This window comes from Epinephelus moara, chromosome 3 (genome assembly GCF_006386435.1).
Source record: "Epinephelus moara isolate mb chromosome 3, YSFRI_EMoa_1.0, whole genome shotgun sequence".
In the NCBI taxonomy this organism is placed as follows: Eukaryota; Metazoa; Chordata; class Actinopteri; order Perciformes; family Serranidae; genus Epinephelus; species Epinephelus moara.
The window spans coordinates 3,011,007-3,035,055 of NC_065508.1; the positions used below are offsets into that span (position 1 = coordinate 3,011,007).

At 41.0% G+C, this 24,049-nt stretch overlaps 2 protein-coding genes across 5 annotated transcripts in view; one reads left to right on the forward strand and one right to left on the reverse strand.

The window, feature by feature from the left end:
- Nucleotides 1-7,669, forward strand: part of mink1 (misshapen-like kinase 1) — a 41,487-nt gene extending 33,818 nt beyond the window's left edge. For all 3 annotated transcript variants that reach the window (XM_050041497.1, XM_050041498.1, XM_050041499.1), the window contains exons 29-31: nucleotides 217-376; nucleotides 467-606; nucleotides 1,256-7,669. In XM_050041497.1, the coding sequence (XP_049897454.1) occupies nucleotides 217-376; nucleotides 467-606; nucleotides 1,256-1,339 (384 nt within the window). In that variant the 3' untranslated portion in view covers nucleotides 1,340-7,669. The remainder of the gene's footprint in view (nucleotides 1-216; nucleotides 377-466; nucleotides 607-1,255) is intronic.
- A 1,685-nt stretch (nucleotides 7,670-9,354) lies between these two features.
- Nucleotides 9,355-18,629, reverse strand: gnb2 (guanine nucleotide binding protein (G protein), beta polypeptide 2). 2 transcript variants are annotated; one of them, XM_050041502.1, is made up of 10 exons: nucleotides 17,986-18,629; nucleotides 15,890-15,969; nucleotides 15,746-15,784; nucleotides 15,171-15,277; nucleotides 14,457-14,520; nucleotides 13,998-14,160; nucleotides 13,322-13,388; nucleotides 13,029-13,230; nucleotides 11,330-11,546; nucleotides 9,355-10,605 (listed from the first exon to the last, which is right to left on the reverse strand). In XM_050041502.1, the coding sequence occupies exons 2-10, from the start codon at nucleotides 15,944-15,946 to the stop codon at nucleotides 10,499-10,501; spliced, it is 1,023 nt and encodes a 340-aa protein (XP_049897459.1). In that variant the 5' UTR covers nucleotides 15,947-15,969; nucleotides 17,986-18,629; the 3' UTR covers nucleotides 9,355-10,498. The 2 variants fall into 2 exon arrangements, with proteins under 2 accessions (XP_049897459.1, XP_049897458.1); XM_050041501.1 differs by having other exon boundaries at nucleotides 17,917-18,628.
- Nucleotides 18,630-24,049: the final 5,420 nt, after the last annotated feature.

Below are 24,049 nucleotides of genomic sequence, written 5' to 3' on the forward strand. Positions count from 1 at the left end.
TCAGAGAAGTGAAATAAGAGTCCTGCATTAGGTTGGGCTAAGTACCTGGCGGGTGAGCCGCAAATAAGGTTAGCTGCAGGTGGAATTTTCCTTAATTTTATTTCCAGGTTTGGTTCTAGGTGAAAAAAGAGCTGGGGGTCAGATCACAGGTGCTGGATGACAAATGTATTAGAATAAAATGAGAATAATAATCTTTTCTGTTTTCATCTCAAACAGATCCAGAGCCATGTGACACCGCACGCAATTGTGTTCCTGCCCAGCTCAGACGGCATGGAGATGCTGCTGTGCTACGAAGACGAGGGCGTCTACGTCAACACCTATGGACGCATCATCAAGGACGTGGTTCTACAGTGGGGCGAGATGCCCACATCTGTTGGTGCGGGTCAAATCCAGTCAACAGACAAAAGTGGTGTTATCCTCTGTACAGACTGCTTGCTTAGTACTAATGTTACATTTTGCCTTGCAGCTCATATCTGCTCAAATCAGATCATGGGATGGGGAGAAAAGGCCATTGAGATCCGTTCTGTGGAGACCGGCCACCTGGACGGTGTCTTCATGCACAAAAGAGCTCAGAGGCTGAAGTTCCTTTGTGAGAGAAATGACAAGGTAAGACATACAGACACAGAAGTGTAGGCCCTGTTCAGACTGTCAGGACAAATCAGTTTTTTGGCATTTCCAGATTGAATTATGAAGTCTGGCAGCAATGAAACAAATAAAATGCGATTTTTGCAAATCTGGTCTTGGAGGTGGTTTGACATGCGATTCCAGTCAAATTTCCGCAGATACGTCTCAGTCCAGGCACTCTGGCTGCTCAAATCGGATTTTAAAGTGTCTTTGAACACACCAACCAATGACTATGTCAAATCCAGAGTGCTGAGCAGATCCATGCTGCTACCAGGAGAATGCTAAAGAGGACAACATGAAGAACAAACGTCTGTGGGCAGACACCAAAATAAATTGGAGGACAAAATGATGCATTTGTCATGCTTCTGCGTTGGAAAGACTCGTCACAGGCATTGCTATGTAGTTACTGATGACTAAGTTGTTACCACAGCAGCCCATGCAGATAGGTTGGTGATGTCAGGACACAAATCCAGTCTGATTACTTGCAAACAACAGTGCAGACGGTCTGTCTTTGAGATCTAATTTGAGAAACAAGTGTGATTTGCCTGCAGTCTGAACGTAGCCAAAGGTCACTAATAGCAACTGAATTCAAAGACATATACATGTCCTCTGTTTCCATCGTGTTCCTCAGGTGTTCTTTGCCTCTGTGCGGTCTGGAGGCAGCAGTCAGGTGTACTTCATGACGTTGAACAGAAACTGCATCATGAACTGGTGAAGGAACAGCTGCTCTGGTCAGTGTGAGGAACCCAGCAGGGTTCAGAGAAGGAAGTGCATCTGAAATTCTCACAAACGCATGCACACAAATGTGAACACCTCTCTCCCTTTCTCTCCAACTTGCTCTCACTCACACACTCATGCTCCAAAGACACACACACGCACACACTCTCACATAAAAAGAACACACACACACATACACAAACAATCTTTCAATCCATTCCAGCCTACATGTACACTCCTTAAGATACAGTTTCTACAGAGGCCCCTGATAACATTCTCCCTGGAACCATCATGAAAAATCACTGATGAGCTTCAAATGTTTATACCATCTATTAATTTGTACTGTAAATATTCTTGTCTTGATTTACTTTACTTGGTGGACCCGTGTTCAGTCGTAACTATTTAGTTCCTAATTGTGAAGTATGTTGAAAACATTCCTCGATGGTTCTACAGTACGTTCTGAAGAAGGCATTATTTACCAATACTGTATGTTGAAATGAAGCTGTAAATAGGTAGCACCTTACACTTAGATCTGAATCATTTGCAGGGCTCTTATATAGCCTCCATTCAGTGTGTTGCCACCGGACACATGGACGTCAAATAATAAAATGCTGGAGCGCCCATCTGCAGTGGCTTGTGGACCCCCGATGCTTTGGGGTTCCCACAATTTCAGGGAGGCTTAAAGGAAGGATTTAGTACAAAAATATTACAAAGGGATGTCAAAGTCAGGATAAAGTAGCTTGTTGAAGTATTTTTAGTTCTGTATAGTAGACAGTAACCTGAAGTCCGGCTTCCACTAACTTTGTCTGGCCTGAATGGCAAATGATGTTGCAACTTGTAATCACAGCAAGTAAGCCTTGAATGCTTCAAAAGCAAAACCGATTTTAGTTTGAAAACAGAAATGATAAAACCAATCAGAAGTCTTATAAATGTGCAGTACTCCGAATCATTAATGTGAAATCTCCTGCTTTGCCTTTTTTTCTATGGTTTGGGTGAAGCCATTCATTATTTGACTCATCAGGCTTGTATCTAAACTTTTTGTTTTCATAGATTTACAAAATACAAAAATTTGTTATTTATATGTAGTGATTCTGTATTGGTATTAGCCTACTGGTATTCTTAATTTTACTGTAATTATATTGCCATTATATTGCAATATATGCTATTTTGTGGAGTCTTTGTTTGAAGAGGGGAGTTTGTGTATTCGGCTGGTAGTGTTTGAGAGTATGGTGAGACCTTTGGAGGAGAGAGGGGGGACGGGATATTTGTCAGGGAAGGAGGACTTTGGAGAAAGAGGGTGTCACCGAGATTATAGTGATTAAGGGAGATCATTTTCGTGGTCCTTTCACCCTCCTACCACAGTGATCTACTCTACTGTATTATATTTCAGTTCTTAGACTATTTCGTTAGTGTGGATCTTTTTGTGAGAAGTGTTTGTTCAGGGGATTGCAGTAGAACAGCTCTCAGTGTGGGTACAGTTCATTATTTGTCTTAGGTCAGTGGAAAGATTTAATGTAGGGTGACTGCAATACCACAGAGGACTCCATCTCATCAGGCACTTTGGAGAAGACGGCTGGAACACATGAGACTTAATATATTTTATATCTATACATTCTGCCAAAGTTCACAGCATATTCTGCAACGGGGATATGAATCAAGGCCAAAGGGAAAAGAGCTGAAAGGCGACTATGGGAGTTTGAGAGGAAACTCTCTCTGCAGATCACTAACCAATGTTCCTTTCTATTTGTGTTTCTAAAACGTCAGCTGATTTTTCACACAATATTAAGGTGTCTTTATTAGCTGCTTGAGATTTCCTGTAGATTTTGATAGTTTCTCTCCTCTCCTTTTTTATTAGATTTGCTTTTGTTAGGCAGCTGCATAAGGGAGATAACCGTGTGCTCTCATACACCAGGCAGTACGGTAGTGTGAGGCTGCATTATCAGGAAGTAGCTTGGTGATTTTCTGTCAGCACTGGGTAGGTCGACACGTGAATCAGCCTTTTTGTTCAGTGATTCACACAGTGTTGCAACACCGCTGTGTTTCCACAGTGCTTTGATATCAACAGGTGGACATTTTAAAGTCAGGATGTTTTTTTTCTTCACTCCTCTCTTGAGTCTTATCAGCATGGAGTTTGGAAAATATCTACATTTTTTGTGAAGTTAGTTCATGTGCTTATAAATAGAAGCTGACATGTTAACTGTATTTTTTTTTGTGAAGCTACAAGTTCAAAAAGCTTTTGATTTCATGACAGGAATCTCGGCTAGTGATCAATGGGATAGTCTGCAGAAAAAAAAGTCGCTAAGAAGATAATATTTCATGCAGGCAAAAAGAAAGCTGTAAGAATGCATACAGTATATAGTCAGGGCAGAGTGTTTAATCAAAGATTATATAAATAGATGGTTAATTTTATGGTGAGGTTATAAAACAAACTGTAAATGGGCATGGAAAGCACTTTCACTACAGTAAGCATACATTTACAAATACTGTATATCTCGAGCAGATACTTGGTGTGCATGTAAGCCATTGAAATAGAGTATATAGTACTGTATCAAAGTTGTTTTCCCCTTTTAGCGAATGTGTTTTTATTCTTGATATCTGTTATGTGCCATGACAAACATTTCAAATGTCACAATTACAATCCACCAGGAGCTCTGGCACTCATGCTTTTTATGGTCAAATCATCATTTTTTATCAATCTGCCATGTTTACAGTTAAAGCAGTGCCTTGGAGTTGGGAAGGTGAGAGGTTTAAGGATGGGTTATGACCCCCCCCCCACACACACCCCCACCCCTCTTGTCTCTTACTTGAAATCACATGAAGAAGAGGCACAACTATATTTGCTCCCTCAATATGATTTATATCCTGTGCCACTTAAGTGCACTTAAGTCAAATCCTAAATATCCCGCAGAAAGATTTAAAATGCTTCTTTTGGCACTACGTAAATTACCTAAGATGATTAACAGACGATAATCCATTCAGAAAGTTGCAATAACAAGCAAGATAACACATGTCCAGTTAATAGAGTGTAAGGGATCTACTCACAGTGGGAGCCAGCATAGTGAAAAGCCATACGTATGAAACGTGTTTGTAGACAAAACTTAGTACTTGTGCACAGGTCAAATTCAACTCTGTGTGATGTCCGCTCAGAAAAATGTAAGTTCTTGCAGCAAAGACGAGATAAGCGCTTATTCTTCAATGATGTTGACTGTGTAATGTTGTAGTGGGGAAAGTAGCTCGATATATTCTGAGAAGCCTATTTTATAAAATATGTAAATTAGTCTATATTAAGAAATCAAAGTGAATGTACATCTATAAGACAGATTTGTATTTATATGAAAATGTGTACTGCTCTATTAATCAAAGCACAATGTATTTTAAGGCAGAGAGATCAACACTATAATGGAGTGTGATAGAGAGATGGAGTTTGTTTTGTTTTTCCTTATTCACTCGTCAGTATGTCATCAGTCTGAGTGGTTGGTTATAGTAAAGCGAATAATCCGCAGACAGACTGTCGATTCCTGCAGCATTTCTGTTGAGCAATCGAGACATAAAACTACTGTCTGTCTTCTTCTTGTTCTCAGAGGAGTCAACTGTGGCTGTGATTCAGACACTTGTGGTGACTCACAGATAGGTGTTGGATCTGGCCTCTGGTGTAAATTGTCTCTGTGAGGTTGACAGGCTGTTAATATGCTCAGGTGATGACAAGGAACATCACACAGGTGGTGCAGGGGCGTGATGGCCCTTGTCGTGGCTCTTGGCTTTGGTATTGTCACGAAAAAGGCAGCATTCAGCAACTGAATAGTGCATCAATCAATCAGTGACCAGTACACAGCACAGACAGACGATTAGTCAATTATCATTTCTTGACAACTTACGTTTGATGCATGTCTGTCACCAGGTGTGAACATCCTGAAAGGGAACTCTGATTTTACACATCAAAGTCTGTTTACAGGCATTGGGGAGAACTGCTGCATATGTAAAAAGAAACTGTATAAATCTTTTTGGGGCTAATAAATGACCTCAAGTGATGTCACGTGAGGCAGCGTCAGTACGGGCTGAAGACTACAAGTGAAAATGAAAAAATTATGAGGTTAGAAAGAGATCAGTTTATCAGACCTCCTGAAACCATACCTGAAAATGCGGCCAAACTGTGCGCAGCCGTGTTGCATTGTGGGTAATGTAGGCATCAGATTCTCACAGGGAGTAAGGCTGGGTTTCACATGGAATCAGACCGGCGTGAGACTGGAAACCAGATGTCTTTGTAGTGGCCGGGTACTGGACAAGTACTGAACATAACTAGAAAAATTGCAACAAAATCATTTTATATATTTTATTCCATTCTTTATCAACAATACAGCATCACCATGGCAACATATCATCACGCATGTTTTTTTTTTACCTTCCTGTCATTCCAATGGACTATTTGTTTGTTTTAAACATGCCCTCCGGACGGTGTTGTCCGTCTGCCTGATTCCATATGAACGAAGCATCAGAATGCAGGAGTAGGAAAGACATCCATCAATTTTGACACCTCTTTGTTTTTTTTAAATTTAATTATAGCGTTACAGAAGTTCATTGCTAAATTGGTAGACAGTATGTTTCTATTTCTTTCCTCTTTAAAGATTTTTTTTTCTTTTTAGATATATCTGCTTTATTGATAGTGATAGCAAGAGATAGCATAGGAACAGGCCACTGGGGAGAGGACTCAATAGCACATGCTCTGCCCAGTAAGCTACAGGGGCGTCTGGTACTCTGTGTTTCTAATGCTAAAGTGGAGCCCCGAACGCTAAACATAGAGTGACAGTCAGACATTTCCTCTACCATTTCATCTGCAACATCTCAGGCGTTGCCTGGTAACATCAGTCGGTGCGCTCACTACCAGTGAAGTTGAAACAGACTGTGATGTGTAAAATGGGAGTTCTCCTTTAACAAACATACTTATGTTGCATTATGTAAAATTTGCTTGGAATACTTTACTGTGTTTCTACCTCGGCTGCAGTGCACAGGCTTCACGAGGCGCATCAAACTACTTTGGTTTCATTTAAATAAAATAACATGTCAAACTAAAAATGAGGCAAAATGCCATAGCGTGATATTTAATCATCTTTATTGTCTGGTGTGTGTTGACAGTTGTTTTGTCTGGATAGCACTGCAAGTAAATCATTTGACTTGATCCAAACAGACACGTTTATTTTAAGAAGACCCAATAAAGAAATGATCTGAACTCTTGTATCTCAACATGCTGTAAAATTATAATGAATATCTTTGTGAAGTTTTTGGGTGAGGTAACACAGTCTATTATCACTTTGATTGAGGCCGTCATGTTCAAATATTAATCTTGTTGTCTTATTTTATGCAGCAGAAATTCTTATAATGGGTTGTGGTTTGTAACAAAGACGACGAGTTCTGATTGCTGATTTCCCTGAAAGCACCTCACGGTGTATAAGTGCTATTTCATTTTGTGCCAAGAGCCATTAAAAGAACATCACAAGTCATTAGTTTGAGTGTCAGTTTGACCATAAGCATAAACAGATGTGATTGCTGAATTCATGTAACGCGGCTCTGAACAGCCAAAATGCACAGAGTTTGTGATCAGACAGAAAGAGGCGCCACTGAGGTGTAGGCGGCGCGCTGAGAGTGTAGAACATCGTCTTGAGAGACAGTTGTTCTCTCAGACGGTGACATTTCTTTTTTATTAAGCAATACAAGCATTTGAACAAATCCAAACCATGGCTGTCCATCTCAGCGTGACCTACAGGAAGTGGTTTTTCAGTGGCCTTTGGCAGACTGAATGTTAGCTGGTTTGTGTGTTGCTTGTTACAGAAGTCGTTCTGTACTTTACTTTTGTTTGTAACTACAAGAAATAACTGCTTCTCTCTGTCAGTTTAACACAATCACCTGTTGGGATGCTTGTTCTTGTTTTGCTTTAATGAAATCCCAGAATCTGCCTTTATGAACTCTTAAGTATGGATAATCTTCTGACGAGGCACTCCTCTCTCATAGCTTTTATTTCTAATCAATAACGTATGAATGGATTAGCAGCTGTAGCTGGGAGCGAGGCAGATCGAACTTGGGGAGCTCTAAAACGACGTGGATCTTTGGACAGAACTACAATATCCTCTATTCTTTTTCAATAACTTTTATTTTTAAAGACGGTAAACATCTTTGCAATGTTTTAGTGTGTGTGCGCGCGTCTGTGTTACTTGTGAGAGGTTAACTCCAGATTGTATTTCATAGACTGATAAACTTTAAACTTTCAAAAAGATTGTGTTGAATGAATTCATGTCTTAATACAGAATTGTTTGAAAAATAAAATACCTTAATCTCATCAGTGTTTCATTTCTTTGCATTTTGAAAAATGTCCATTAAACAATACATCTTAGTTTCTATGAAGCACGTTTCTTTGAATAAGGCCCTGCACACCTCCATGAGATCTTCACTCAGGCTGAAGGTGGGCAGAGCTGCATTTGGATTGCATGATGTCACCAGACTTCGGTGTGCTAATAAAAACGATGCTGTCATTTCCCCGGCCCGAACAGCAAAGCCAAAGATAAGAGGAGTGAGAAAGAGATGCCAATCATGCAGCTTGTACACAGAGGCCTTTCCAGGCAGAATAATTCACTTGTGTGGGTTTACTGTGGGTGTGACAGGCTTTTTACAATATAGTAGTAAACATATAAATCTAATCCTGCTTGACCACATGATGGTGCTAAAATCTGCTTGGACCTGATGTCCCTATCACTGGATTTGTGTGACATATATATATATCACCATTTTACCTTCTTTTAGAGAGGCATATTTTCCACTTTACAAGACATCCAGTTCAATATTCACAGGCATGCCATTCACTAAATTAAATAATCTGCCTATAAGATTATTTTTGAAATAAACTCCTTTCAGCCTTGTTTTGTGAACCTGAGTTGCAGAATGAGCTGCTGCAGCACCCCCTGGTGGCTGAAGGTAAAAACACTTCCATACTGCAAAAGTATCCTACTGAATGAAATATTTCAGTTGAACTTTAATCAGCAGATAAGGAGAGCACTAAGTGCACTACCATACCCGACCTATTAGTCTGTTAAACAATGAGTAACAACTGGAAATGATATCATATAACACTGCTTTTTCTACTTGTAGAAACACAAAGCACCACTGATTCATAACATCCATGATGGTGTTTTATTGATTATGAAGGTTTCTGATCAACTAAACTTTAAAGATTTGTTTTAAAATGTTGTTTCTATTATACTTTTCTTGTTATACTGGGTTGAAATTGGCTTTAGATCCCTGGAGGATAAATTTGTTCCGTCTCCACACCAAACTTTTGCTTTTTTGTTTGTTACGTGGGGTCGTTATGTGGCACTGTTTGCCAGGACATAGTTATTATTAACGGTAGTAAAACGATTAAGCCTGTAGCTTTTTTTTTAAAAATAAAATAAAATCTATCACTGAGCAAAATTTAACTTGAGGTTTTCAGAGGGATTCTAAGAACAGCCATCCTTGCCATTCATTCTTAATTCCTCATGCCAGTGAGATTAACAACTCGTTAGCATGAGAAAACAAAAGGTTTTACTTCGTTACCTGTAGAAAACAAGCTTTGTTTTCTCAATCACAAGATAATTATTTTGTTAGCTTGAGAAAACGAGTCTTGTTATCTCATAATATCGAGATAATCAAGCCGTTGTCATGAGAAAACAAAAGGTTGTTTTATTTCATTATCTTGAGAAAACAAGCTTTGTTCTCTTGATAATGAGATCATTACAAAAAGGTTTCTTCCTCTCATTAGGCTACAAAATAATTCAATAATTATACATTACATAAATAATTATAACAACATAAAAATAATAACTGTGTAATAATAAACTAGAATTTGTGCTGAAATGTATTTAGGCTATTTAGAAACAGCATATGTCAATGTATGTGTTGCCAGAACAAACATTTTTATGTCATGCACCAGGGTCACTGTCCAAGTGTATACATTAGAAACACTGCTTTACAAAAGAAACCACAAAACCTGGCAGGAGAGGCTATTATTTATTAATATTATGTACAATTATACCATCATAATATCCAGATAATACATTGACAAAGTCAAAGTATGAATACTGGCTCCTGCTTTATTAAGATGTGTCTTATAATGCTTTTATTTTTCCACCCACCTCCTGAATCTCTCTTTTTTTTTGTAACTTTGTCAATATTCTCTATTAATAATCCTTAAAGTGTATCTGAGGCACACAGGGAGAACATGAATAAAATAAGTGTAAAAAAAAAAAAAAATAAAGAATAAAACAAAGGCTTAAGAGCAGATGGGATGTATGTGGGGGAGGGGGGGGGGTATATCTATAAAAACAGTGATTACATGATGTTTGGAGCCGGATGAAAATAAGAGCTGATATTTTCCTTGGACTCTGTCAATCATCGGCCCATCCTGTCTGTCAGTGTTTTTTGTTTTTTTTCAGTGTTAATGGACTCACATGATTCTCCTTCATGACCGTTCTTCCTTCACATTAGCATCGCTTGAGATACATGTGGTACGGAGACAAAAATAGTACAGAAAAAATTTGTCTGAAGTGCATTTTGGACTTCATTGTAAACAAAGACAGAATTGTCCAATAACATCTTCTCCTCTGTTTAACTGGAGGAGCAGTGTCTCTCAGGAAAAAGTGTGTGTGTGTGTGTGTGTGTGTGTGTGTGTGTTGTGTGACTGAGCGTGTTAGACGTGTTAAAAGGCTTCAGGTAATAGTGGTGTTTGTGTGTTTCATTTGAGCAGCTGAGGACTCAACTGTGTTTTGTCACATTTTAACATTTTACAGATTATGTGTGTGTGTGTGTGTGTGTGTGTGTGTGTGTGTGTGTTGTACTGTTACCTTGCTGCCGTGCACTTAAATTAGCTGTAGGTAGTGTGGGTGTGTGTTCAGGTCTTGTGATGTCTTGTCCTGCGTACAGTGTGTGTGTGTGTGTGTGTGTGTAAACTCATACCTAAGTCATATATATTATGTACAGTACAATGTTGCAGTTTGTCTGTTGAATCTTACATACAGTGAATACAGGGTGCAAACTGTGTCCCGAGATGGGAGCGGTGTCTGTGTGTTGGACGTGTGCGTGCGTGCGTGCGTGTGTGTGTGTGTGTGTGTGTGTGTTTGCTGTTTATGTGCATGGCTCAGTTCCAGATCTTAAGGAAGCTGTCCCAGGACCCGGTGCACACCGCCATGCCGTCATCGTTCACACCCAGACAGCTCACACGATTGTCATGGCCGGCCAGGACCCCTGCAGGGGGGACGAGGACAAACAAAGGAAGACTTGTTAGTGTGAAATGTTTTGCTCTCCAGACTGCGCCGAAACTTAAAAAATAAATAAATAAATAAAACACACAGAACACAGCGACCTTGTGTTTATTCCTGCTTTAACTTGCAACACAGGGTGGGTCGCTTGACCAAACTTTTTATTTTTATGTTTTTTTACAAAGTAAGACTTGTGACATGTGAACTCACTGGTGAGTCTGGCACATTCTGAAACTAAGAGATGTGCAAAGTATAACTGCACTTTATCTATACAGAAATCTAAACAGTTCAACTCTTAACAAAGAGGGGAACTAGCCTCTGAACTGCATATTGAAATTGAGCATCATGGTTTTAGTTTTTCAGTCACTCCTTTTTGCACCCAACACTTTCACTTAGTTTTTCAGTGAAATATTGCAGATGGAGGTCAGATAGAGTCAATTTGACTTTGCAGTGATACAAAATGGTGCCTTTCCTTGTTGAAGGGGGCTGTTGTTGACATTTTTTACATTAAAATGCAAAAAAAAACATCCTAAAGTAGTTTTAGTTGAAGGTCAAATGTATAAACACACCTACAATCGTCCCTCTGTGGCAGAAGGAATAGTTAAAGAAGTTTTTGTGTTGGAGGCGACGACAGCTACAAAAGACAACAACTGAATATATTCCTCACTTCAGCTTCAGATTGAATCTTTTCTCTCGCCTCTTCCACCCACCTGCTCTGTCTCCCTTCATGGCGTCCCAGATGTTGCAGTTAAAGTCGTCGTAACCAGCCAGCAGCAAACGGCCAGAGCGTGAGAAAGCCACGGAGGTGATGCCACAGATAATGTTGTCATGGCAGTAGAGGCTGAGCTCCTGGTCTGCACGCAGGTCAAACAGCCTGCAGGTGGCGTCGTCAGAGCCTGTGGCGAAGGCGCTGCCGTTGGGAAAGAACTGAGGAGGAGCACAGGAAGATGGATGAGAAGCAGGAAGTGTGAATACAGCTCTATCAAGACACTCTTAACAAGAGACGACAGGTTTGTGACTGCGTGGGAGAAGAGTTCCCTCTTCCCTGCGTGCTCTAATACGACCAACACTGCTCTCACTGGTGACTCTCAGACTAAATCTGATCAGGCTGAGAGACGATCACCATATTTCACTTCTGAATCTGCCCACCTGTCATCTATCAGATGTAACCTGCATCAGTCCAGACTCCAACTGGAGCCTGTCTCAGTTGGAGTCTGGACTGATGCAGGATGTTCAGATATGGTGTTAATTGATAATCTAGTTAATCCTCTAGCATGCTCCGAGTTTAAATCCCCCCCCAAAGCTGGAGACAAGACAGTGTGTGACGTCACCGAGACAAATCCTGGAGCTGAACTGTTAATAGTGTATTAGACGGCGCACAGGAGGGATAGACTACCACTTCAGACGAATGTTGGCCTGATACTGTACCTGTGCCAGACAGTTTGGAATATCGAACAGACACATCAGTTAATAGTCAGAACAGGGTCGATCTCTGGTACATACAGATTTGTTACTGGGATTACTAATTTTTAAAGGTGCAGTGTGTAGGATTTAGCGGCATCTACTGGCAGAAATGGTGAACAATATTCACAACCGTTAGTTTCTAATCACCTGAAATTACGAATCATTGTGTTTTCTTTACCTTCAAATGAGCCGTTTATATCTACATACAGGGCACGTCGTCTTCCATGGAGTCTGCCATGTTGTTTCTACAGTAGCCCAGAATGGACAAACCAAACACCAGCTCTAGGTTGAGCCATTCACATTTTTGCGCCAACCACTGTAGTTCTCCTCCACGCTTGGAGAAGTTTTAGTTCTGCAACCTCACTGCTAGATGCCACTAAATCCTACACACTGGACCTTTAAGACTTCACCAAGCTGCTCTAGAGATTACGGAGAACATATACAACTGTTTTTGCGGACTGAGTAGCACTTCCCACGATCTGAGAACCCATTGGCGACGATTTAGCTTCTAGGGACAACGGCCAATATTTTGAGGGTTCTGGTGACGTCTACAAAGCTATATTACTGTCAGACGATAGCTGATGGGCTCCATGACTGCATTCAGGCCAATGCATTTCGCCTCATTTGCTCTCCATATGCACTGTTTACCTGCATGCAACCAAAGCCCGCTCAAAGGCAATACACCTAGGTCTACACACACGAAGCCAGAATGCCTCCTACACCAAAATCTTGCCCTATTGCAGACAGATTGTGTATTCATGTGCAGGTATCTGTTTATAGAGATTACACAGCCTGTGATGAGTGAACTGAACTTCATGAGTAAAACTTGATGTAGTGCCCCTGTAAACTACGGTCCCAGATGAATGAGACAGTACCAATAAAGAGACAAATTTGACAGCTTGTACTTTGGTCACAAGGCCACCTCTGCCCTGACGGCACACTCACACAGATGGCGTTGATGTCCGACTCGTGGCCTATGAAGGTCTGCCGGCACATGCTGTCCCTGATGTCCCACAGTTTGACCGAGGCGTCGCAGGCTCCTGACACAAAGGTGCGGAGGTCGGGCGACAGGGACAGACTCATGACGTCACCGGTGTGGCCCGAGAAAACTGTGGTCTGCTGACTTGTCTCGATGTCCCACAGTGCACTGGGGCGGAGAGCGCAGAGTTAGACACAGATCGGCTCTGGAAAACACGTTAGCACTGCACAGTGTCAGCGTTTTGAAGTCTGTGGCTCACCATGTGGTGTCTCCTGAACTCGTGATGATTTGATTGTCATCAATGAAGCGGCAACAGGACAGGTAACCTGAAAGGACAGAGTACAGGTGTTTGTAGTAGTAGTGGCGTTACTAGCGTCTGCTGTAATACAATAAGCACCAAATAGGATTACTGTAAGAGGACACTGAATGTTCAAAACATTAGGTTAAAGGTGGAGAGGTAATGCAAGTGTCATTTCTTCTATTTATATACATTTATATTAATTTAGCAAGTAATTTACGATGGAACTGGATATTGTTCTTTCTGTTGTGTTGACTCTCACAGACACCTGATACTTTGTGAGAAAATAGTCGTCTACAAAGTACTTGCTGCAAATAAAGCTTACAGTTGTGAACGCATCATGCAGACATCTTGATATTTAGGTTGCAGCCCATTTTTCAAATTACACAGAGCAGCACAGTTGCTACAGTGTCACAAACCGGAGTCTCACAGACAGGAGTTGATGTCTCAGCTCATTACGACGGCGCTGCCCTGCGATTAATTAGCCATGTAAATGAAATCTTCATTGTTTAGGGGTTTGGGAACAGAGCTTTCCCACGAGGCACAGGACTGCTGCAACGCTCGTCTGAAACATCTCATTAGTTTGACTTGTAGGAAGAGTCAAAGAGAAGTGGTTGAGAGCGCGATGTTCTCTCACCTGTGTGGCCAGGTAGCTCCCTGCTGACCCTGACGTTGCCTTCGCGAGTCTTCAAGCAGTAGATGGAGCAGATGTTGTCCAGGCCTCCGCAGGCCACGTAGTTCCCAGAGGGGGCGTACGCGCAGGTCATCACCCAGGAGGAGCGCAGAGGGATGGCATGTATCTACAGTTGGAAGGTATTTGGAAGTAACAGACTTGTAACTTGTCGAGTAGAAGAAAAACCCAATGCAACCCCCTTAGTCAGAGTCTTAAAATGGGTTAGTATTAACACTGAAAATTGATGCTAATGTCACTGTAAATGTTAGAATAAGTCATGGCAGTGGTTTCAGATGAAGCTGTTATGAGTCAACCACACTCCTACAGGAGAAAGACTTCACTCCACTTTCACTTCCAGTTCGGACGGAGGCCAAGTGTGACTATTTTTCCAGCTGATGAGAAGAATTACTCAGCTGACCTTACCTTGTTAGTGGTGTAGCTGTCCCAGATGATCAGTTTTCCATCTTGAGAGGCACTAACCAGAAGCCTGCGGAGTCAAACATTCAAACATTTCACACCTTTATCTATAGATGGACGTTAAGTTAGTGTTCATCAATTAATTCTGTCCACTCCAATTAGAAACAAACATCCCAGTCTTTCACACTAACTGGTCCACTACTACTAACAGGCAAAATGTTAAAAACTTTGCTTCAACCAAATATTTCAGAATTTTGAGTCTGTAGTTCTGAACCTAAAGTGCTTCAAACATGTATGAAAGAGACACATTTGAATGTTTTGGCTCTGGGTTTTTGAAAACTCAGAAATGCTCTCAGTTTTGTGAGGCTGTTTTAGGCACAGCAGTGCTTTTAGCTAAATGCTAACATCAGCATGCTACCACAATGACAATGCTAACATGCTGAGGTGAAGTAGGCTTACCATGTTCACCATCTTAGTGTAGCCTGTTAGCATGCTAACACCTGCTAATTAGCACTAGGGGGGGAAAATTAGAGCCGGGGAACATAGCTGACCCACCAGTTTGGGAAGTTGATTACATATTATATTTGCTTGTTTTTTTCCATATTGAAATGTAATTTATTCAACTTGTAATGGTTCATTTAAGCGATGCACAGCACCAATATGCTTTAATCACAATCAAAGTTGACAACATTTGGAACGTTTGGAACAGTATAGACTCACTTTGAGTCTGTGCCCCAGTGCATGGCGTAGATCTTAGCGAGGTGTCCCCGGAGGGTGCGTCTCGTCCTCATCTGAATCCTCCCCACAGGATCCAGACCAGCAGTTATCTAGGTTAGTGAGGAGAGGTTAATTAAAACATTAGTTCTGATCAAATTCAGTGTTTTCTTGTTACTAATACGTGTGTGTAATGGGCAGGTTTCACTCTACGACACTGAAGACAAAGCAGCTCAGAAATAGCCAATATTTCATAAATTTAGATGTAAAAATTAATTTGGAAATGATGACATCAGAGTAATGTATAAGGCACAGCACAGCTCCATGTTTATACTGGAATTCAAGCATAAAAAATTGATAATGAATAATCTATTTTTTCCAAACTGTTACAAAATAAGAAGTATAAGATAAGTAAGATAATAAGATTTGATTAAAAAAAGATTTAAAGCAGCGGCTCTGCTTTTTTTTATGTGAACCAAAAAACTCCAAATCGACGGTCACCAAACCAGAACCCCAAAAACATTTATAAATATTTATTATGGCTCTGTATCTTACCACCTGGGACATTCACTGGCACTTACCTGTGTCAGGGTTGAATCTCCACATGCTTTCCTAGCATCCTGACAGACATGGAATCATAAGATTAAAAAACAAGACATTACACAACATGTAAATATATCAGCCTTATCATGATGAAAACTGAACTATAAAAACAGCAGACTCACTCTTATCTGGTTCCTAAGTTGCTCGGCCTCCTGACGAAGCTGCTCCAGCTCACTCATTTTGGATTTGTCTGAGCCGTCACCTGTTGGAAAGTTGAAATATCAGACTCTGATTTATAAAGTATCAACTCAACGTCCACCATCTCTGCTACTGGCAATATTAACTGCAGAGACCTTACATTAATACTCTTTTGAAACTGGGGATAGCACTGTTCCTGTTTGGGTTGCACAATGGTTGACGCACTTCCTTTGTGCCGTAAATTGAGCCTTAGTTTTCCCAAGAGATCGTACCCAGGTGGCAGAGTTACACAGTGACAGTGAGGCTTGTAGGGAACCAATCTAAAAGTCGATTATGTAAGCCATCGCATTATGCAGTCATTTACTTCATAATGCTAAGTTTGAGCAAAATCTTGTCTCTTTCCACTTTAATGAAAATGACTTCCACCGTGTATCAGTGAGGCCCATTGGGATTATCAGAATTTTATGCTTTTATAATCCAGTAATCCAGGAATCTGCCCTCATCAAAAATGAATCAATTAAGCAAAATAACTTACTTAAAATACAGTGCGTCCCTGATTTGGGAAAGAATTAATAAAATAAAAACCACACATTTTAATCTCTAAGGTTTACTAAACCCACATAGTGAGAAAAAACCTTGTAATCTGTTTATGGCTGTGCAACCATGCCTGGTTTAACTGAGGAGAATAATCTGTAATGACTAAGCTGCTATCGAGCAGCCAGGATCGCTACCAGGCAGCAGATACAGAGCGAACACTCCCTTAAAAGCCGAGGAGACTTGTTACACTGCACTTACAGGTGGTGTATCAAGTCAGAACTTGTGCCAATGCTGGACTAAGTCATCTTTTTGTCATCTGAGGCACTGCGGTTCATGTATTACTCAGCTAAGGGCCAACTGGGGTCACACACACTGTACATCACATCATGCTTTCAGCAGGAAGCAGCTTTTCCTGTTCTCTGACAGTTACACATTCAAATAGCTTCCCAAACAGGGAGCTTCTATTTGCATTTGCGGAGAAATTCAAATCCACAGCAAACAAGCACACAATGCACACTGCAAAGGAAGAGCAATTAGCTACAGTAGGTCACTGTTCCCTGGAGGGACCTGCGACCAGATGGATCACACGGCACTAATGGAAGCCAAAAAGGGTGCATCATGGGTCTCAGTCTCCTGGCACAGCTGTTCATTTAGCCAATGAGGAGGAGAGAAACTGAGGGGGGGTGATGCATCAGAGATCAGGCCTGGATGGGTCCAGCCAGATGCTCGGATGCATGTTTTTGTCGCCCTGCGAGCATCTACTGGAGAGTGAGCAGATCTGTGCAGAAGTAATACCAATGGACAGAGAGAAAGACACATATCATACAGGCTCCACCTGCACTGATGCATGGCCTAGTAGCAGATATGAGGCGAATACCTCTTCATAATGATGCAGATGAGGAAGCTGAGCGTTAGAATAAAGCATCAAGGGAGTGTACTGGCCTTTGAGAGCAGATTTTCTAACACAAGAAGACAGAAATTCAAAGAGCATGATGCCAAAGTGTGACTGGCCCCACCCCTTTGAATGTGATGTGGAACTACACCAACATGGCATGGCTACATCTGCAGCTGGAGGAGAGTGCAGAGCCTACAACCACACTGCATGTTTGGCAGAGGAAATGTTAATGTCAGAGAAACTGTGCTCACTCCCAGGCCTGGACTGGGAGCTCCGCACAGGAAAGAAAGAAGCCAGATTCAGATTTTCATTTCACCATCCGCAGCATCTAAAGACTCCTAGTGTACTGAAATAGGAAGGCAGGCCCCATGAATGCAGGCTACATCACATATTGATCAGAGTGAGCAGATGAAGGCCTTGGCCACATCTTGTTTCAGATGCTGAGCTCCCACAATGCGGATGTAGCTAAATTAATTTAGTCGAAATGATGCCACGAATAGGCACATCATCACCCAGCCATCTTACACTCAATACACTGACCTACAGCGGCTGTCACAGCGTTTGATAATGGGTGGCTACCTGTTAATTCTCCCGATGATTTTGCTGCTTTTTATTCTGCCGTGCAAAAAAACCCTGAAAGCAACGTACCCCCCAAGGCAAAAAAAATCTCGTGGAGGATTGAACTATATGACTGAAATCCACTTTAAGCTGCGTGTGTCACGATGAGGCTGTTTCCAAATCCTTCAGCGAACAGGCAAACGGAGGAGGGCTACACACATTTCCATTTCTCTGCTTTAGTGGAGCCTCCTGAAAAAGATGAAATCTGCTGCTGCTGCTGTGTTGCTGTTTCCTCCTCGATAGGTTGTCCCCTTCTTTTCACGCCAGACCAGTTAACAAAAACATCTTTGTCCAATGCGTCGTAAACAAACACAATTCAGCTCGGTCCCCCGGCCCCGCATCAAGCACTGTCCATTAAATACTATTCAGTCCTTTTTTACTCCGATTCTGCTTTTCGTGACGTTATCCTCGTTTCCTTCCTCTCTTTGGTTTCCTCCTCCCTCTGCCGACACTTCATCAGGACAACCGCCTCCGAGCCAGCGATGAATTACTGAGTAAAGATCTGCCTCATATAGGAAATAATGGCATCACAAAAAAGCTTCTGGCTGCAAGAAATCAGCCCATCAGTGGATCGACTGTGCGCATTTTCTGCCTGTATATAATGATCGGCGGCCCTCTCGGTCTGTTATCCTCACGGTTCCTGTTTTTTTTTTTTTCTGAATATCATCATTCAGAAACAGGCAGCCAGATCACGCGGTGGGCGCTTGCAGAAGGATCCTCAAATCCGGGCATGAAGCATGTTTCAACCACACCCATCTCTTAAATACTACTAAATCCCATGACCCCCCTCTGATCAAACCACTCTGCAGGTTTGAGATCCTTGTCTCATAAAAGTTTTATCTGTTCACAGGGAGTGATCTTCTAAGTTGCTCAAGTCAGAGGTCCCTACATATGTTTAATTATGATCATATGTTTTGCAGGGAGCAGCACCATAAAGTTCTATGAACATATATGCTAATCCTTTCCACTTCTGAATGGAACATTTACAGTATATGTATCATGCTGTTCCAGAGATTTTTGAGGTCTAATAAAGAGTTGAACTAATGGTTGGATCAGGTGATGGGGATTCAGTAGGGGAGAGCGGGGTCAGTTGGAACACTTCTGTACCTACATGAAGTAACCTTCCATTGCTCACAGACGTCCTGGACTACCCTGGAAATCCAGAGTTCTCGCGAGAGCACAATTTGAATTTGCTCAGCGAGTCACTCTGTCAATCAGTAATGATGCTCATTACTCATGCCGTTGGAGCCGAGCTGCACCAATCACATCGGTGTATCTGATATAGGCGGGCCAGAGGCGAGCTAAACAGATGACGACAGCGCTGTGACGACAAAGTCTGGAATCAGTCAGTAAACATTGCAAGATGGCTACCGATGAACACCAGTTGTTTGAAACGGCTTTGGCCGCTACAATGAACGAGTTAGACTTGGCTGTTTCTCTAAAAGAGGAACAGAAGACGGCGCTCGAGTCTTTCCTTTGCAAGAAGGACGTTTTTGCTGTTTTGCCAACCAGATACGGCAAGAGTCTAATCTACCAGTTAGCGCCGCTGGTAGCGCTCTGGATACGTCACCCCGTGTATTGTTCTGATTGGTCGTAGTGTTATCCAATTGCGTGCAGTGATATTTACAAATGCATGCTTGGGCCATTTGCATTACTCATAGCCAGACCCTAAATCTTTCTAGATTTGGGTCTGGATTTCCAGGCTAGTCTTGGACAGTAATGAAAAAAAATTGATCCCTGAACACACACAGGTGTCTTCTAAGAGCTTCTTAATTTTCCTAGGGCCCAACCCAAATGTGAGAGGCATGATTTTCTTAAATGTAGAAGTTCAGTATCCCAAATTCCTCCCCAGGACGATTATGGAAGCAGGGAGATAGGGTCAGTAGGGACGTGTTGTTCTGGGCTTAGAAAAGAAGTATTGGGAAAAAATTTGAAAAAAAGAAAAACTGAAAAATGTTCATTTTTCTTTGAAGAGAAAAAACATTTGTGAAGTCACTGTATTTTCATAAATTGCTTTGTCTTTCTTCAAGTCTTCATCTGAGCGTCACCCAACAGCTCATGGGCTACATGTAGCCTATAGGTTTATGTGGGCTTTTGAGTTTGTTTTATTCTGCAAAATAAAGTCAAGAACAACAACTTAGGAGTTAAAAACAGTTAAATTGTTGAACCATGGGGCGCCCATGATTGTACAAAGGTGCGTGTGTCCTTATGTAGTGGCTGCAGGTTGGTCTCCTACCTGTGACACTTTGCTGCATATCATCCCCTCTCTCACTCTCACCTCTTCACACCAAAGCTCTCCTATTCAATAACAAAAAGCCCCCCAAAAACTCTTAAAAAAGAAAAGTTAAACTGTACAAAATCAAAATATGTTCATGGGTTGGAATGTAGACCTCTATGAAGTCCATGCATTTGTTTTATATGGCCTGATTCATCTCAGCAGTCTAAAACTCTTAGTAGATTTAGCATTCACCTGGTGACCTCACAGCGGGCCTCTTTCAATAAGTAAAAATGTTGTTTTTGTTGATTTGCATCAAGGTACGAACTATAAACTCTACTGTCCCAACTGTCCCAGGGAGAGCAGACACGCTTTGGACTCCTGTGCTACCAACACAAATTCAGACAGCTAACGCTAATATCAACAGATACAGCAGGAAATCAGCTCTCCAATGGTGTGATTTTTATGTGTGTCATCACTAAAAACAGTATGGTAGAAGAAAAATAACAAAAGAGCCAAAAATGTACTTACACGCTGTAGATTTCAAAACTGTAAATAAAATGTTAAGTAGAGTCAGACGGTCTCCACCTTGACATTGATTATACATTATATACATTATACAGAGATCATGCTATTGTGAAGTCCATATGAAGTTCATCTTTATGCCTCCTTTGCATTTTTACACAGAACCAAACAACAGCAGCATCATTCCGCTCCAGCTTGTGATTACACACTGCATCGCAAAATCAAAAGAGGTGTGACAGCCATGACATGAAGACAAAAGCGTCAACCTCTAGGGTTACATATAACATCAACAACAACAAGAACAATGGCATTAGCAATCATTTACTGCCCCTATTATATGGCAGCTCATGTGGTCCTCTGCTCGGAGCTAAGGTGCTCCTGGGCCTCATTGTTTTTCCAATTTGCAGAGATTCACAGCTGCTGTTCTTCTTTGAGTTAGCCGCTAATTGCTAACAGCAACTTTTTAAATCTCCCACAGGGGGTTGCAGGCATAACATGTCAAAACGTCATACCCACACAGACACCATTATGGTGCTGTTACTACCTCCTGTGGCGGATTAAAGGCGACACCACTCTGTCCCCACATTCTGAGATCGTATCGTATGTACAGCAAGGTGAGGCATCATGTTGGCATGATGTTCCCGCCTTGAGCAGGCAGAGTGAAAGGGGCTGCAGTTGCTTTCTAACTTGCTAAAAAGGCGCTATCCCAACTCACCCCCTGTCCCAGCTGACCCCGTTCTCCCCTATGAGGTATATAAAATAACTTGGCTTGGGATGTGATTCACAAATTCTCCCAATATTCTATTGAAATCATTCATCACTGCAGTAGTGTTGTCACAACATCTATAGTCAAAAATCGGTTTTGCTCATTTTTACTTCACTTGGACTCACACAAACACACCCATTATTATTTAGATGACAGTGTTTTTATATGTCTCACAATATTACATTTATCATGTTTTTTTAATGGAAAATAATCTTTGGAACATTTAACAAAGCAAAAGTCATGCTGAGGGGCTATCTGTTTTAATGACTCAAGTAATTACACAATTAGTTATATTATCCGGGTTTTGGTCAGTGACGTTGTTAACACTGACCTTTTAGAATGAAGCAGTGCCTTACTATTAGCAGCAGGTTGCAGATTGTGCAGGCTGATGTCATTAACATGCATGCTGCTGCCCAAACCTTGAGCCCCTTGATGCTGTGTATCATAGTTCTCTACAGGTGACAGTTTTAGAACCCACTGTTGGTGGTGTGACCATCACTGACCACTCAGAGGGAACGACACTGTGTTTATATTGACAAAGCTATCCTTAATAAGTTGCCACTTTATGAATCTTTGGTTTTAAAACTTAATAATATGGGGCACCATACTCATCCACAAGTTTTGCATTTCCTTGGAAATCACATATGTGAATACAGAACTGGGGAAAAATTGCAAGCACCTATTTATGCTCCACATAGTGGAATAAGCTTCAGGGACCGGTTGTATGGACATCACATTTGGCTTTACTTCATTCTACCTGACTTTGACCTGTCCCTTGTTCATGGACACTTTATGCCATCTAGTGTAGTAAGAGCACAATACACTAATCCATGTAAAAACAAGATGGCAGCCATCCCTGCCAAGTCAGTCTGCAGCCGATCCCAACACAACAGAGGATGAGGTTTAAAATTTGACCAACCTTAGCAACAGTAACAAGCTAAGACATTGTTAATTAGTAAGTACTTATTTGAAGATGTTGGGACTTTATTGTTGGTTATTTGAGGACATTCCGTCTCTATTATGATTAACAGTTTCTATACTTATTGTGTCCTACTGATTCCAAATAGCTAGGAGAAATTAAAAATGCATACCAAACAAAAGTTTGGGTCTCAAAAGGTTTATTATGACACTTAAGGCTTAATTTATCCTTAGCTGAGGGACTTACACAATTGCACAGAATCCTTTAAAAGGTTTCCTTTGATAAGGAAAAAGTAATTTACTGCATTGGGAGAGATTTTACAGTGGTTCAAGTTTCCATGGAGACAGTTTGTTTGCTTGGATTCAGGCTTGGGACTCCTGTTATCGTCTCACAAAGCAGGCTTACAGTTAGATAGTGGAAAAAATGAAAACTACATTGGTCAGAAGAGGAAAAGATTTTACTTCTGGAGGAATACAATCATAGAAAGCACAAACTACAAAGTAAACTTAATCCCCAAACCAGAAAACAAAAAACGGTTGTAGGAAGAAATTGCAATGAAAATTAGTTCAATCAAATCTAGAGCGTAAAATCCAAAGCGTATCCACTGTGTCCTCCTGGTCGCAGAACACTGTTCTCAGGGTGTTTTTTTCACCATAAACTCAGTCATGTTGCAGTTAAGATAGAGTCAGATGAGGGGTTTTTTTACCTTGCTTTGGCGCTAAGGTCTTTTGTGGCCCACGGATTCCTTAAGTATAAGATCAAGACAGGGAGAAAACATAAATACTTAAGCAAACATTTAAGGGTGTTTTGTGCAACCAATTTTATTTTGAGGAAGCCCTAACTAGGACTTTAAGTAAAATCTTAAGGTGTTTTGTGCAACTGGCCCCAGCACTTCTTAAACTGGACAAATTTCTGAGCCCACAACAGATGAAGCTTCTGTTGAGCGATGCTTTATATCATGAATGCTCCTGTTTCTCTTGTTTACTTGTTTTACTGTTCCTTTTGTTTCATGTTTGTCTTGCAGTCATGTTTTGTATAGGAGTGTTGATTACACACAAAATAACTTATCATGATGGAGTGTCTGCAGGGCACTGTTGCAAAAGAGAGCTTTTCTCTCATTTGGTTTCCCCTGATTAAACAAATAAAGGTTATGATTTAACAGTCCAGCAGGGTTCATGAAAAAAAGGCATATCATGCACTAGACCCTCTGTGTTTCTCTATGGGTGGCTGTTTGTGGAGAGAACATTACAATTTTGCATATTTGTGTAGTGTTGTAATAAGACACGGACAAAGTCTTGGAACCCATTTGGTTGAGGAGCATGTTAAGAAAGATTGTGGAGATGCTGCATGTCCAACAATTAACCCTTTGAAACCTGAGCAATTGACTTGGTTTCTTAAAAAACATGGGGGAAAGGCAATGAAAGAGGAAAGAAGAAATGGCCCCAAAAAATTAGCAAGAAATTAGTAAAAAGAGAAAATTAAAAATAGGATAAAAAAGGAAATAAAGTTAAAAACAAACAAGGAAATGACCTGGAAAAAGAGCTTTAAAATTATAATAATTCTGTAACATAATTTTAAATAAATAGCAATGATAATTATAAAGCTTTTCCCCAAATTTTAAAAAAAAATAATTTTCAAAATCTATCAATGTTTTTTTGCGATTTGTGGA

Bases quoted from the DNA above. Each gene is read 5' to 3' on its own strand.
- gnb2 (XM_050041502.1), bottom strand. From the start codon at position 15,946: ATGAGTGAGCTGGAGCAGCTTCGTCAGGAGGCCGAGCAACTTAGGAAC. The intron at 14,161-14,456 runs GTAAGGTCAGCT...TTCCAACTGTAG, and splicing joins ACAGCTACACCACTAACAAG to ATACATGCCATCCCTCTGCG. The intron at 13,231-13,321 runs GTGAGCCACAGA...TCTCCGCCCCAG, and splicing joins AGTTCAGGAGACACCACATG to TGCACTGTGGGACATCGAGA.